At 34.3% G+C, this 16,614-nt stretch overlaps 1 protein-coding gene across 1 annotated transcript in view; it reads left to right on the top strand.

Annotated features, from left to right (window-relative positions):
• ssp3 (short spindle 3) overlaps nucleotides 1-12,779 on the top strand; it is a 29,220-nt gene extending 16,441 nt beyond the window's left edge. Inside the window, exons 9-12 of the mRNA XM_074183436.1 lie at nucleotides 1,419-1,659; nucleotides 6,822-7,086; nucleotides 7,171-7,300; nucleotides 12,744-12,779. Coding sequence (XP_074039537.1) covers nucleotides 1,419-1,659; nucleotides 6,822-7,086; nucleotides 7,171-7,300; nucleotides 12,744-12,764 — 657 coding nt within the window. The 3' untranslated portion in view covers nucleotides 12,765-12,779. The remainder of the gene's footprint in view (nucleotides 1-1,418; nucleotides 1,660-6,821; nucleotides 7,087-7,170; nucleotides 7,301-12,743) is intronic.
• The last annotated feature ends 3,835 nt before the right edge of the window (nucleotides 12,780-16,614 follow it).

The raw sequence follows: 16,614 nt of genomic DNA, 5'->3' as shown, positions 1-16,614 counted from the left end.
TTACAAGAATTTGTGATGATATGGAACCAGCATATTCAACATACTGACGAATGTGTTTTAAAATCAACTAATAATAATAATAATAATAATAATAATAATAATAATAATAATAATAATAATAATAATAATAACACATAATAACACACACACACACACACAATAATAACACATAATAATAATACAAGCTAATAAGCCTGATGTAGTCCTTCTCGACCACCAGACCAAAACGATATTTGTCGTGGAGTTTTCAGCTCCTGGCGAGACGAATATCGTCAGAAAAGAGGAGGAAAAACGGATAAAATATCGAGATTTTCTCTTCGAACTCCGCAGACTCTATCCAGATCACTCTGTCAGGATGGTCGTTCTGATTATTGGAGTCCTTGGTGGAATGATGTCTTCTCTACTCTCGAATCTCAAAATCATACCGGCTTGCCGCACTAAGGCAGAAATCTTAGCCGCACAGATGCAGAAGGCTGTCATTCTTGGCTCACTGCGTTTGCTCAGGGCACATGATTCTCGGACCCAATGATCATTTACCCCACGGTGTGGGGAGTGGTCATTGGTTGATTATGCTGGCGCGCCCTCCCGAATGTATCGGGGCTTCGGGGGATAGGGCCTGACCAGCGCACACTACGGTTAAAAAAAAAAAAAAAAAAAAAAAAAAAAATAATAAGATGGTCAAGATGGTCGTTCTGATTATTGGAGTCCTTGGTGGAATGATGTCTTCTCTACTCTCGAATCTCAAAATCATACCGGCTTGCCGCACTAAGGCAGAAATCTTAGCCGCACAGATGCAGAAGGCTGTCATTCTTGGCTCACTGCGTTTGCTCAGGGCACATGATTCTCGGACCCAATGATCACTTACCCTACGGTGTGGGGAGTGGTCATTGGTTGATTATGCTGGCGCGCCCTCCCGAATGTATCGGGGCTTCGGGGGATAGGGCCTGACCAGCGCACACTACGGTGAAAAAAAAAAAAAAAAAATAATAATAATATTTATTAACTTCTCTCGTTAAAAAGTATAAAATTTCTTTCACAAAATAGTACACAGTAACAAGGAAGACGTCCATAGTGTGTAAAACACAATAAACATAATACAATACAAATTAAAAAAATGGAGTGTAAAACATATTAAATATAAAACAATACAAATTTAAAAACATTTACCGTCTAACATACAAATGGGGTGTAAAACATAATAAATATATTACAATACAAATTTATAACATTTATAGTCAACATACATATGAGAGGGTAAATTGTTTACTAATAGCTGCCCGTCTAGAGTGAAGAATTATTGATTTGCAAAAAATTCATTGATGGTGTAGCAGTTTTTTTGGATGATAATGCAAGAAATCATGTATAATGAGAATCTTCATTGAACTTTTCCAAAAAATCATCGCAACTGATTGTTTCAGATCAAGTCAGAGGTGTACCTCATGAGTCATTTGCGGGGTCGTATGCACCAGGAAGCTGTAAAACAGGCAAATCTCACCCCGAGTGATGTCGAACAGTACAACCTGACTCAAATCGTAGAAGCACCTGCTGGCAAGGAAGATCCTAAAATCACTGCTGCTAAAGAACGTGGCAAAACTCATAGAAAACGTTGCAAGAAAATCAGACAACGTATGGCAACAAGAGCGGCTGAATATGAAACAGGTGAAAATAGAAATTAATGATTTCACATGTATCAGAGATAACTAATGTATTTTTTTTATTGAACCTGTAGAGAAAAGATGATACCAATATCATGAATCTAGTGGTACTCTGTTGAAATAATATATATCGAAGCTACTCAAATACTTCATATGATTTCAATTATGATAGAATTTAGCCCCCTCTGCCAAGGGACAAAGCTCAATATATGCGAGCTATATGAAGCATTATAGTTCGCTGAGATGTGTAAAATTTTCTAGTTCGAAGTAGTGTTTGAAATTTTGAGAAGCTGACTTTGCTATTTCAAAAACGTGATTTTGCCAAGACATATTGGTGTCTGATTCGACACCCAATAAAGTATTGGGCAAAGCTATCAAAAATCTGTGGCCCTTACATTATGAAGACGGATTCTGTCAGATTCAATTTTTTAGAAAAAGCTTACGCCTGGTTTTTCATGGCATTAAATTCTACTTGGTTTTTGTCTCCCAAAAGCCAAAATTTCAGATCATCATTAATAAATGGAATTTTTTATTGTCGCGGAAGATGTGCGTTAGCAACTGATGTTCAGGTATCCGAATGGAAAGAAGAGAAAAACGTGCTGCCATCAGTAAAGCAAAATATTGGCTTTAGGGTCTTTTTCAATAGAACGTTGATGTTAACAATTCCTTGAATTTTGTCATTTTTCCTTTGCAACTGAAGCTTTCAGTTATACGACCATTACACAAAAAAGGGGATACAAATTGTATTGAAAATACAGACCCTTAAGCTTACTCCCATTATAATGTTCAAAGTTTAAATCAATTCACAGAGACTTGTATTCATACATTTTGCCTGAAAATTAAAAACTAATATTTTGACTTAAGTGACTTTACCAAATTGCAGTCCTAGGAAACTAGATTGTCTCGAGATGCAAGCAAATTTGAAGAACAAATATTCAAGCGGAGAAGATGAAATTCCAACTTGTTTGATAGGAAAATGCACAATAATAATTAAAGATATTTTAACACACATAATTAACAATTCCTTGAATTTTGGCATTTTTCCTTTGCAACTCAAGTTTTCAGTTATACAACCATTACACAAAAAAATGGATACAAATTGTATTGAAAATTACAGACCCATAAGCTTACTCCCAAATTTCTCTAAATTTTTCGAAATCGCAATGTGTAATGAAGTTATACAGTTTTTTCATGAGTGTAATATCTTCAGTGATAATCAACATGGCTACTTACAAAAAAAAATCAACACAAACGGCAACCTTCCAATATACGCAGAACATAATTGATCTGATGGAAAAACGGCATCTAGCTCTGGGTATGTTTCTTGACTTGTCAAAAGCATACGACTGTCTAGATCATAATATCTTGTTAATCAAATTAGAGAAATATGGAATAAGAGGAAATGCTCTGAAATGGTTTCCCTCATATTTAGCAAACAGACAACATAGAGTCAGTATCACTAAAGACTCAAAAAACTTCAAATCTGATATAACAATATCTATAGATATACCGCAAGGAAGTGTAGCGGGCCCACTGTTGTTCGTTATATTTATGAATGATTTATGCAAATCTGAATTAGCAGAGAATCAATTTATAACTATATATGCTGATGATACAAACCTTTTGGCAGGGGGAGAAACATATCCGGAGATGATGGTAAACTGTTTTAACATTTTTCAGAAAACAAAAAACTGGTTGAAAACAAATGAGTTAGTATTGAACGAGTCGAAAACTAAAGTGATGCTATTCGCAAACTATCTAACAGCAGAGGAAAAACCAAATGATATATCTTTTTTTCAATAATTCCTTTCAGTTATCCCATGACACCAAGTTTTTGGGTGTTTACATTGATGAATGGCTGAGCTGGAAATCTCTTTGAAGCTTGGAAAAGAGTCCTATGGACTGAGAATAATCAGTAAACATCTAGAAAAGCAAGCAGCTTTATCTCTGTACTTTGAAAATTTTGAATCTGTCATGAGATACGGAATACTTTTTTGGGGATCCAACAAGAATACAAATAGAATATTTGTTATACAAAAAAGAGTAATTAGAATAATCAATTACAAACATTATAAGGACTCTTGTTGAACAGTTTTTGAGAATAATAACATCATAACTGTATATGCTCTGTATATTTTTGAATGTTTGATATATTTGTTTAAAAATAGAGAACTTTTCAATCTAAATGCTACAGAACATGAATATAACATTAGGAGGCATGACCTCATTTATCCATATCATACATCGAGACTTACTGAAAAATCTCCCTATTATATGGCAATGAAATTTTACTAGTTACTAGTACTTGTTAGGCATTCTGCTAGTAGCAATCAATTTAAAAAAAAACATCAAAAAGATACCTGTAGATCTAGAATCCTATTGTGTTGAGGATTTTTTAAAACATCAGTTTTGAAATATAATTGTGTGTGACGTCATTTTATTACATGTAATTATTTTTTTTTATACAAATAATTGTGGCGTTTTCTAAAATAAACATTATTATCATTATTATTATTAAACAGAAAAAAGTTGGAGACAATACGAATTTATGGTTTGATGGTATGAGTATCCAAGAGAGTAACATTTTTTTAAGGACAAAACAAAAGCACTACAGAAAAATCCTTAAGGCGCTCTAAGAACGGTGCCTGTGGGAAAGTAGCGATTCACATTGTGAATCGCTGGATATTAATTCCATTTGGAAAAACTTTCTCAGGAAGTTTATTCCACAATAATGTAGTTCTCCAAATGAAAGAGTTCATAAAGAGTGAAGTTCGAGGTGTATTGAGTTGAACCTCAAAACTATGAGCAGCCACAATCCGTCGCTTATTTCTGATATGGTGAAATTAAATGTGCTGAGTCACTTGAACACCTCCCGTAGAAGAGAGACAAATCCCCAATCTTTATTCGATGTTCCAGACTATCAAGGTTGCACCTGATATTCCTTTCTCCACTCAGGCGGATGGCTCTTTTCTGGACAGGATCCAGCAGCTTCAGGGTATGCTTAGGGACATGAACAAAGATGATCTGACAAGCTATAATATCCAGTGAACCCTCATGCCTGACACTGTCAAAGGTTTTGTTGATGTTCAGCTATTTTAATATTCATTCAGTAATTGAAATTAAAATATTTCTGTGTACCATAGAGTCCGAGATTTTTCACTGTTTATATGAATTGCATATTACTTGGGTTTGAATATTTTACTACAGCTGGAAAAAGTATAAATATTTTCCTTCATTAAACTACTTTGAATAAATTCGTAGTAGGGGTGCTTAGTTTGGACCCTGTTTCTTAAAGTTAGGAGAGAACGATTTTAATTTTTTTTATAATAGTGAAAACTTAAGGTGTGGAGTTTTTTACTCCTCAAAAGGCAGTAGGAGCCAATTATGAAAATTTTGAAGAACCCAAAATGATATCAATGATGAACCATAGAATGTTTCATTCAGGAATATTTTCAAGTGAAACATTTTCAGGAAAAATTATTAAAGGAAAAATTAGTCAAGAAATAAGAGCATCTTTGGTTTCGATTAGGGTGTTCAATTTGGAAAAACTGAGTTTTCGCCCATTTTTATATCATCAGAATTAGGCATCGATTCCAAACATCTTGTATAACATTTTGGAAATGTTACTTCTACAAGACGAAGGAATGAAATATTTTGATCAATCAATAATAGCTCAATTATGTATTCTATCAAACTTTTGACTTTTATGGGGCAATCACTCGAGAGCCGAATACCTAGTTTTTTGAGTAAACAAATGAATATCTCGAGAACAGTTCATTTTTGGTATACACCATATTTCATAAACTCACAATAGAAGTATGTCAGACATTGAAAGATGTGAAAATATATAGGGTGTTACGTTTGAATTAAGGAAGTTGGTGCCATTTTCCGGTATAACCGCAAGTGTTGGAAAAATGTCATTATTTTCATTCGATAAAGCATATTGAAAAATCCATTTTTAGCAATTTTCAGGATATATGAATCCTATTATTCCCCAAAATATAGACCAAACAGCAGAGTACTAAGGACTCGTTAATTTCAATGAGGCTCTTAGATGAAGGTTTCATACATGCAGTCGAGCCGCGTTGAAATTAATGGAGTCCCAAGCACAGACAATCAAATCAAATCAAATCAAATCAAATCCTTTATTTTCCTGTTCGACAATTTCATAAGTAATTGTATTAGGAATAGTCAGTAAAGCTAAAATTATAAACTACCTACTACACTAAAACTAGAAGCACACACGAAAACGCATGCACACACCACACATACACTTACGTTAAATAATCATCAACACTGTAATACGCATTCAGAACTAAAAAATTTTTAATCTTTGTTTTGAACATCTCTAATGTTTTGCTTTCTTTTATTTCATTTGGTAAAATATTGAACAAACGAGGACCTGCAACATTAGGACCTTTAAGAGCAATCCGCCCTCGAGCTAGAGGAACTTGATATATTTTTTTTGGCCTAGTGTTAATTGTATGAGTAGAGCCTATTAAAGGAAATTGACTTCTATTTTGAAAAAAGTAGACACAAATTTCCATTATGTACAAGCAGGGTAAAGTCAGTATTTGTAATTTCTTGAAAAAAGGTTCACAGGACTCCATGTAACTTATACCAGTGATACTTCTGATGATGTTTTTTTGAGCCAAAAAAACTTTACCTGCGTTGGTTGACCAACCCCAGAAACGTACACCATAGCGCAATCTCGACTCCACTTCAGCATAGTATATAATTTTTAGTTGATCTAGACTGAGAATATAGCTAAGATTTCGTAGCTTGAATGCTAAAGAATGCAATTTTGGTATGAGGCCATCACAATGTACTTTAAAATTGAGATTTTTGTCAATTTCAACACCCAAAAACTTAGTACTTTTTGACAATGGAAGCAGCTGATTATTCACATCAATATATAGTGTATATATATACAATAGAATTGTATTATCTGTGAAATTTTTGGCTTTGACCTATCAGGGATAACAAAGAATAAAAAAGATTATAAATGAGTACTCTACAAAGTGATATGTGATTCAATATTGATATTGAACAACCAATTATACTATCCAGTTTTCACGTTGCAAAACTATTCAGAGATGGAGTTATGTTGTTATACACAATAATTACTGTTACATTTATAAACAATTCTGTCATTTGAAATTACAGGTTATAAACCCGACGTGTTGGACGGCACAAACAAGAGAAGTCTCAATAGGAGTATCAACACCATTGGCTCTATAACCAGTCAGGCGAGTCAGGGTTTGTCTCCTGCCAGTTCGAGCCAGCTTGATAGGATATTGAATGAACTGACCCGACTGCTAAGCAAGGGCATCAAAAATGATCTGTTAGTTTTCCAGAGTGTAGGAGGATTTGCCGTTTTGGGAAAATTGCTTGCTTTGGGGCAAGATGGAAATACATCAATCTCTACCAAGTTAGTGAGAGTTTTCTAAAATTCATCAATATCAAAGTACATATATGGTCCTTCCTACATTTATATATATTTCTTTCATTACAGAACCCTGATTATATGCTGCAATTTATGGCAAACAGCTTGTAAAGGGGTAGACGGTATGAATAATTGTGAATATGTTATTCTCTCAAATCGGTTGGTACCAGTTATTGATCTTCTAAATACCCGATTGTTGGTGAGTACATCGTTATCAGTATTAATAAAAAGAAGTATCATTGAACATCAAAAATGTTCATTAAAATTATTCGGGTATGTGCATTATAATTGAAAATATCAAGTTTACTTGAAGGCAAAGAAGCTAAGACATGTTTGAGTGGGAAACCAAAACGGAGATCAGAATTATTAGGTTGTTTCAAAAGTTTTGTCCGTTCTTATGAGTCTACTTTTAAATGTAATATCTCAGTGAATACCAATTCAATTCAATCAAAATAAGCGTCATTTGAAACATTATACTTTTGCCAAAGTAACACAAGGCAATAATCTCCGGCAGTATTGAAATTGTGTACTTGGGATTTGATGAAGTTGACAAAGGCCGTTTTTGTCTGGTCCTGATTGGTTTCTACCGGTGAGAAAGTTATCGAAGTGCTTGAAAAGATGGTAGTTGGTTGGTGAGAGGTCTAGGGAGTCGGTGAGGCAGATATTCGACGCTCAATTCATTAAATTTTTGGACGGTGGGCTCTATCGTGGAGATCAATCGGACCTCTTCTGTTGACCAGTGCCAGCTGCTGTTGACGCAATTTTCTGTAAATTTCGTCGATTTCTTCACAATAGGACTCTGCTGTGATGGTTTGGTCTTGTTGCAGAAAGTTATAGTAGGTTTTCGCCTTTGGGAAGTGTATCAGTATTCAACTGTTGTACTGAACGATCCAAGAAAGGATCGTTTTGGTTTCACGTAAGCAAAGAAAAACAGACCTCAAAACGTGACCATTCAAATCGTGGAGCAACCACTTTTCGAGTTTTTGACCTCTACAATATGTTATAAACCATTAAGAAAAGCATGGGAGCTGATGCCCATCCCATGCACCATTTGTGATGGGTCAGTCTCCACCAGAGTCTTCAAATCCTCGTTCTGGATTACTGACCACTTCGGGGATCATTTTCGAGGCTAAAACCAAGGTTAAACAGTCCGTTCATTGACACTATCATTGCCAAATGCCTTGTTAATTTTGCGGGCTGTTTCGGCACTGCTTTTGTTCAAATTGTATTCGTACAAAATGACCTCATTTCTGTTCTGGTTTTAACAGCAGAAAATGCACTCATAAATGAAATGGTCGCTGCACCATTTTACTCTATCATGTTCGATATGACTCAAGATATCTCAATAAGGGATCAAATGTGCAAACTTTACTGTTATTGTATGATCGAGAAAGACGAAAACGGAATGTCATATCAAGTTTTATATTTGATAAAGAAAGGGAGTCTTCAACTTCAATAACATTAAAAACATTTAACCTACTAGATGGGCAGGACATAATGATGTTATTTTCGCTTTGAAGTTCGTTTTGTTGAAGTCCAAAAAGCGCCAACGAAAACGATTCTGTTAAATTGCAAATCAGATGAAAGAAATGAAGCCACTTCACATAAGAAGATTGAGAACTACAATTTTATTATGTTATTGGGTTTTTACTGCAAAACTCTACAAACTATCGATTCAGCCTCTGAAGTACTTCAGTAGAAAGCCACAATCTTTCAAATGCTTTAAAACGTTTGGAAGAATTGGCAATTGGCAAAATTTGAAAATTTTGAAAAGGAAGCAAATAGTGCACCAGAAAAGTGGTCCATCAATCAACCCTGAGTTTTCTAAAACTCGCCAGAGGAATGTGAATCGCCATTTTGACGTACTTTGCGAAGATGAGCGTTTTCAGGATCCTGAAAGTTTGTTCAAAGTGAACATATTTAATTGACTATTGGGCATCATTATTTATCAACCTAAATTGCTTTTCCTTCCAATGAATGAAATTGTTTTCAATTTCTATGTTTTGCAACCTGCCACTTTATAAAATTTAAATGATAGTGATATATTGAATAAAGCACTAGAGTTTATTGAAATGATATATTGAATAAAGCATCAGAGTGTATTGAAATATATAAAAAAGACATATCTGAATCATTTGCCCGAGACTATTTGCACTTGGAAAATTTCCCACATATCTCAAAATAGCTCTTTCCACTATTCAAAGGTGGTGATTCAGTAGATCCAAGCAATAACAGACCAATCCCTTAACTTTCAACACTTTCGATAATGTTTCAAAAACTTGTGAAATAAAGGGTACCATCCTTTTCAGACACTCATAAAATTTCATCGAACACCCAACTTGGTTTTCAAAGTTCAAAAAGCACCAATAATTCAATCTTTCATTTTCTTGAGTATGCTTATATGAACCTCAACAACGGGGAAACTGTAGTAGCAGTATTTTGTGACTTTTCAAAAGCCTTCAATTGTCTAAATAATAGACTCCTTTTATGACTGGTTTGCCTCGTACTTGAGTAATAGAAAACAAATAGTACAATCGAATGGACAACTATCATCCAGTAAAGAGATCTTATCTGGTGTCCAACAGAGATCAGTTCTGGGTCCAATTCTTTTCCTTTTGTATTCAAATGATCTGGCCTTCATTCCAATTAGAGGAAATTTTACAATTTCTGCAGATGACACTGTCATCCTTTGGTATGGTAAAAATGCTCAGCAATTGAAATATATTATCACTAGTGATCTTGAAGTGTCAAAATAATGGTGTGATTTCAATTACTTATATTTTCACTGAGGATACACTACAAAAACACACTTCTGTCTATTTTCCACGCTATTTCTTTATTGACTAGTTTCGGCTATTACCTCATTTTCAAAGTGTGTTTTTGTAGTGTATCCTCAGTGAAGAAGTACTTATATTTTAATACAAAGAAATCAAACATGATCATTTGATACTAAATGGACAAACTTTAAAAAACAAAAAATATTTCTTAATTCCAAGGAGTATTTATTGATGACAAACTGAAAATTGATCTGCATATTAGAGCATTGACAAAAGAAACTAGCGGCGGGATATTATGCACTTGGACTTGTCTCAAATGAACTGAGCACATCTACAGTGAAGATGGTTTACTACTCTATGATTGAGGCTCATTTGACATGTGGAATTGCCTTTTGGGGATTTTCTAGTCAACAATTACTACAATCAGTGTTTGTCCTACAAAAAAGGGCAGTTAGCTATGTGAAGCTCCAATGCGTGAACTCTGTACACCATTATTTATCAGCAAGGGCATTCTAATCCTCACCTGCATTTTTTCTAATGTCTAATACACAAAAACCTCAATACCGTTGATACCCCAAAATCAAGCAGTCAAGTGAAATATGTTACAAGGCAACTATTGGAAAATAAAAAACCTCTCCCTATTCTGAAATCTACTTTGACAAAGGACTCTCTGCTTTATTATATTGTACTTTTTCTACACCCGTACTCTAACAATACATTTATATGACTATAATCCGTTTCTTAATGATATCCATTATGATACAGATTTTTCATAACGATACAGATTATCAACCAATAGAAACCCATAATTTTTCAATCAAGAATCCTGTTCCTTTGTTTGTCCTAGATTCTAACCTAAGTAACTAATTGCTTTATTTGTCAAAATCAGTTTTCATATTACCTACCTATACTATCAAAATATCTGAAAACAGCGATATAGAAGGAATACCATCGACTCCAATATTTTTTAAAGATCAGATTAATTACAGTTGTTATTTTCAATATAAATATAATTAGAATCTTTATAGTTTTCATATATCCATGATAATACCATTTAGTTTGTGTTTTTTTAAAAAAATATGAGTTAATTACTGTAAATGTGTTCAATACAAATATAATATTTATAGTTTTTCATTATTTATAGGGTTTAGAAAAAATAGTGTATGCAACTCTCATGTAATGGTTATTAATACACTCGCATATACCATACAAAACTCGCCTTCGGCTCGTTTCGTATCCCGGTTAATGCTCGTGTCTTAATAACCATCATTACATGATCGTTGCATAATATACTATTATTGGTCAGTAATACACGACATAATGTTTTGACAAGTCATTGACTACACCTAATCCTAAATTTAAATAAAATTTGTTTATGATTAAAATATACATTGGATTTCACAATAATTATTTTACATTTTCATGACACTGTTTTTTGGATTCCAAATTTCAAAATTTATAAAATTTATTTACATGTTTGTTAAAATGGGTTCAATAATGTTACACACAGTTTATCGAGTAACATTGAGGAAATCTAAATTCAGAGATGTCATAATAGGCAGAGCATTGTAAGCGAGTTTTCAGTTTTGCTTTAAAAATGGCTATTGGAGCTTCTTTGATAAAGTCTGGTAGAGAGTTGAATAATCTGATACCAATACGTTTTTTATTCGTAGAGGTTAATCTGTTATTTGGAATAGCAATATGGGATCTCATTCTAGTCTGATAATTGTGTGTATTTCCATTAAGTGTCTACAAATGCATGTGCGTTTTTATATAGATTAGTTTGTTGCAAATAATTGCTGACGGAAGTGTCAGTATTTTAAACTTAATGAACCATGGTTTACAGCTTTCAGTCTGAGTTATACCAGCCAGAGCTTCAATGGCCCTTTTTCTGGATAATAAGTATCGACTGAGTGTGGCAAGATTGGCCTCAGTTACAGTAATTATTACAGTACAGAGTAATTAGACCGTAAGTCATAATGCAGCGAAATATTCCATGGTAAGCAGAGATGGCTGCCTCCAAGTTCACTAGCGATTTCATTCGTCTAATTGCAAATATTGCTTTTGATTACTTGCTTGTTAATTGATCTACATGAAGTTTTAAATTTAAATTGGGATATGTCCTAGAAATTTTACGCTCTGAGTGGCAGTATACTTGGTATTGAAAATAAGTGTCTGACTCTTGCGTGTGTTCAAACTTAGTTTGTTTGCCGTGAACCACTCAGTAGCTTGATTGATGATCGATCCTATTATTTCATCGATTTCTGTAGAATTCTTTTCGATTCTGGTTGCGAAGGTAGCATCATCGGCAAACAAGGTTGTTAATGTGTTTATGCTTTTGGGTAGATGAAAGCAAAAAAATATATAATCACGTACCCTCCGAAATAAATGAGAAAATTTAATACAAATTCAGAAAAATAATAAAAAAAGCTCTACTCAAAAAAGCATTCTATGATCTCGAGGAATTTTACAGTGAAACTCTGCTATGATTCTATTTTAGATATGATTTTATTCTCAGTATGTATTATTTATATTTTATTTGCTTTTTCAGTTAGTTTTTATGTGATATTTTTTATATACCCACTCATTTTATCTATATTTGACATATGTTCATTTTTCAACTAATTAGTATAGGATTGTTCTACTTTTGTAAATCTTTTGTATATTTAAAAAAGCACCCTTCAATATTTTTTTCCTAACATGATTTGTCGATAAGAACTCGATTTCTTGGACAATAAAGTATATTTTTCTCTCTCCCTCTTTTTATCGAAAGAATCAGAGCTATCAGTTTTTGAAAACGGAAAAGGATTATTTTCCGAAACGTTGACCACTAGAAAAGCTAAGTATAAATATGAACTTTTTCAGTTTGTAGGCAAAATTTATTAATACAACAAGTAGACGACTCGGCGTTGTTTGAAAATGAAAATCGCTATTCATTTTCTCACGATTGTCGACTTTTCATGCCCGGCCAGGCAAGTAGGTCCTTTCGTCGACGCCGAGCATCCCAGCAAGACCAGAGCCGAGAAGTCCCCGTGACTCCCGGAGGATCTCTTTTGCGATATAGATTAAACGCGAGAAAATAAAACTTCAAAGATAAAAGTTTCGAGTTTTTTCAAGTTCCCTAAGAGAAAACTACTCTCAAATAAAAATCGCGGGGGTACGACCAGTCACCACGTTGGCCGCTGGGACCGGACTGGAAGTTTCCCTAACGATCCCTGATCCTAGAAAATACACAAGTCACGAATTTACCTGCCTAACACCTATCCTGATGACGAGAAAAGTCCCCGGGGACTCAGGGGCGTTTAAAGCCTCCGATTTTCAGTGCTATGAGAGCTTTCACGTAAAAACTCTCGTAGATAATGCCGTTAGGCGTACTTCTGGCTGTAATGACTGAGGGTACTGTAAATACGGCAACACAAGCCTCTTCCTTTGTTCCCTCGGCTAACTGGATGTCCTGGCAGGAACCACTATAACGAATTCACTTAATTAGAACTGAAAAGTTCTATTGTTTTTTTCGAGTAGCCTTGAGAAAAGCTGATTTTTTATGTATTACTTTGTGATGCAGATCGAATTCAATTAGGAAGTAATTTTGGTGTAAATTACACTTGACTCCGAATTGCCTTTGTCAACTCTGTGTGTACAACTCTATTCTGCAACCAATACCCAAGGTAATTGAATCACTCCTCTGTTATACAGCTTCACGGAAATATCTATCTTCAGTTTAATAATGCAGGAACTTAACTAATGTTGCTCAACTGAGCAACACAACGATGACTATTATAAGTCTACACTTCAGACTTTAGAAACGCTGTAACTTGAGAACACTTTTTCAGCAGTTAAAATTCAAACTAAAAGTTGTTCAAACTCGATAATAAAATACGTAGACAATATTGACTAACTTCAAAGTCAATAACAACTGGACTTTTCAACTTCTCGAAGTTGAAATGCACAAACTGACTTGCTTCTAATAACGCGACTAGACTCCTTGACTTCTCAAAGTCAAGTCTCTAGTGGTTTATATAAGGAAGTAACTTTTTGGGGTGAATTTTTCAGTTTGCCCTTGATTATACTCCAGCAGGTTCTCTATTAATTTAGCTGCCCATGATATTTTTCACATTTCATTATTTGAATGTTCCTTCCACATGCATATTGCCTTATCAATTCCTAATAATTTGGACTAAAATAATTCCCACGCCCCATAAGTCATTTGGGAAGAATATGGTTATCATTTGGAAATTTGTAATCGGAGCTATTTACGAATTATGTTATTAACACCTTATTTATGTCAGAACCTCGCAGGACGAACTTAGTCTTAGTTTGTAAAACAAACCATAATCAAATTATCCATCTCTCAGGCACTTAAATAGCTGTTTAAATGTTAAACTATCTTGACTTCTCGCCCTCCAGCGCCCTCTGACGGCCTCGCCGATGCCAAGCTGGTAGTTTTCTGGTAGCAATGAACCAACCATTTAGGACGAAGTTTTTCCTCCGATTTGTAGATGTCGCGAGCATTCTCATTCACAAATGTGAATCAGTACCAGTGGATATTGTGGGAATATTTAGTAGATCCACAGTTTTTTCATATTTCTAATAGTTCGGAAATGATTTCAGAAATTGTGATTTTTATTGACTTACAAAATTTTCGTCGAGGAGAGACATCTTGTAGCTAAAAACAAGAAATGTCGAAAACCCTTTGTGTTCCTATTAAAAAAATTGAACATAACACTTCTTTACACTTTTCCTTAATATAACCAGGAAATGCATGTTAAAAATTGAAAAAATCTCATTTTGACCATTTTCAAAAGAGATTAATTTTATTTATCTCTACGAGTCCCATAACAAAGGTAATTTTTTTTCGTACAATGAATAAATTAGGAAATTGTGTAACCAAGTGCCTCATAATTGTTTTCTTGCCTTGAAAATTTGGTCACGTGAAATAAGTTGGGTTAAAATCTGGACATATCCAGGAATTTATAAAACTTTTTTATTGCTACTAGAAAATTAAAAAAAAATTAAACATTATAGTTAGGCAGATATTGCTTTAGTTCAGAAAATATTGGTGGAAAGTGTTAAAAATATTAAAAATTGATAATGTTCATCTCAAAGTATTAAAAATATTAACAGTTGAAAACAAGAACAATAAATTTTTGTCGTAATTTTATAGTTCGGGAAATGTTGGTTAAAATTTGGAAAAACAATATTTTTTCTTTCAGAAAAGTTACAATAATCCAAATTTTGCATTGAATCGGTTTTCTAGATTGCAATGAACTATACGAGGTCTATTAAAAAATAAGGTAAATTTAAATTTTTCTCAAAAAATGATTATTTATTCATCAATTTCTATTTTATCCTCTTCAAGGAACCCCCCTCAGTTATAATACTTATAATACACTTGTGCCAGAGTTTTTCCAATCCTCGAAGAGGTTTTGATATGCATTTTTTGGTATGTCCCTGAACTCTCTCAGCGATTCGGTTTTCATCTTCTCAATCGTCGCAATCGTCGCTGTCTTTCACGGGAACAGGAAAAAGTCGTAGGAGCGAAATCTGGTTAATATGGTGGCTGAGGCATGATTACGGTTACGGTGTTGTTTTTGGAGCAGGTGCATCATCATGTTGCAAAAGCTATGAATTGTTTTTCCACCATACCGAGCGTTCTTTTCGTGTTTCTCACAAGCGGCGCATAACTTGATGATGATAACAGTGAGCAAAACCTTGATATTTGATCGAACTTGGCGTGCTTTTGTGGGCTTGGCTCTCCTGGGCTTTTCCTTTGGGATCATTGGACTTTAGTTTTGATGTCATAATTCTTTACCATGATTTACATACCAGTTATGATTTTTTTGAGCAAATCTGGATCGCCGTTGACGTTATTCAACAATTTGCCCAAAATTTTCGAAAAAATTGCATGACTTGAGCCAACCGATACGCCGACATCTTCAGCAACTTCTTTAATAGTGATTGGACGATTCTGCATAACAATTCTCTTAACTGTCTTCGTTATTCATTCTCGTGAAAAGCTTGTACCACTTGTAAACATTTTTCTATCTCAGAGTACAATCACCGTATGCCACTGTTAACATTTCAAGTGTTTTTGATGCAAATTATTTGATCCATTTTGTTCGATAGCAGAAAATCGCCGAACACGCAAAACATTTCTGACTTTTATGCTTCTCACCAACAAACTAAGCATACTAAACAACTTGAATTGTGAACGTATGTTTGAGACACGTGTCCGAGCATGAAAAATAGCTTAAATCGCCTTATTTTATAGACAAATCTGGTTAAAACGTCATTATGAGTTTTCTCAGAATGTCGATACTTTGGGAATTATTAGTGAAATTGTTGAAATTAACCAACGGACTAGAATTCACTGACGCTGAATTTATTGAAAAAACTATCCTATTTACGTTTGGTCGCAGTGTAGGGAATGGTGATTGGTGAATTATTATTTAGACCAACACAGCGTTTATGAATAATAACCAAACACATTGACAAACTAAACACGAAAAAGGAACCTCGAGGAACTAACGCTGTCTTTTTTCAGTCAGTGAGGAGACTGTAGAACAGGTTTAGTTCTCGGCGGAAACCCCTGAATAAGCAATAGTTCTCGGCAGAAATCCCAGAACAGAATGAATGCATCGGCTAAGAAATGTGTTCATGTGTTCGAAGTAAGTCTCGAAAAATTATTACCGACAAATGGTCGGGTGATATATATGGTCAAAAAGGATCAACCACT

Source organism: Leptinotarsa decemlineata, unplaced genomic scaffold (genome assembly GCF_025532065.1).
Source record: "Leptinotarsa decemlineata unplaced genomic scaffold, Ldec_3_MD MMD2_tig00026340_RagTag_RagTag, whole genome shotgun sequence".
In the NCBI taxonomy this organism is placed as follows: Eukaryota; Metazoa; Arthropoda; class Insecta; order Coleoptera; family Chrysomelidae; genus Leptinotarsa; species Leptinotarsa decemlineata.
Note: the sequence above shows the minus strand (reverse complement) of the source record. Positions and strands in the feature narration are given on the sequence as shown.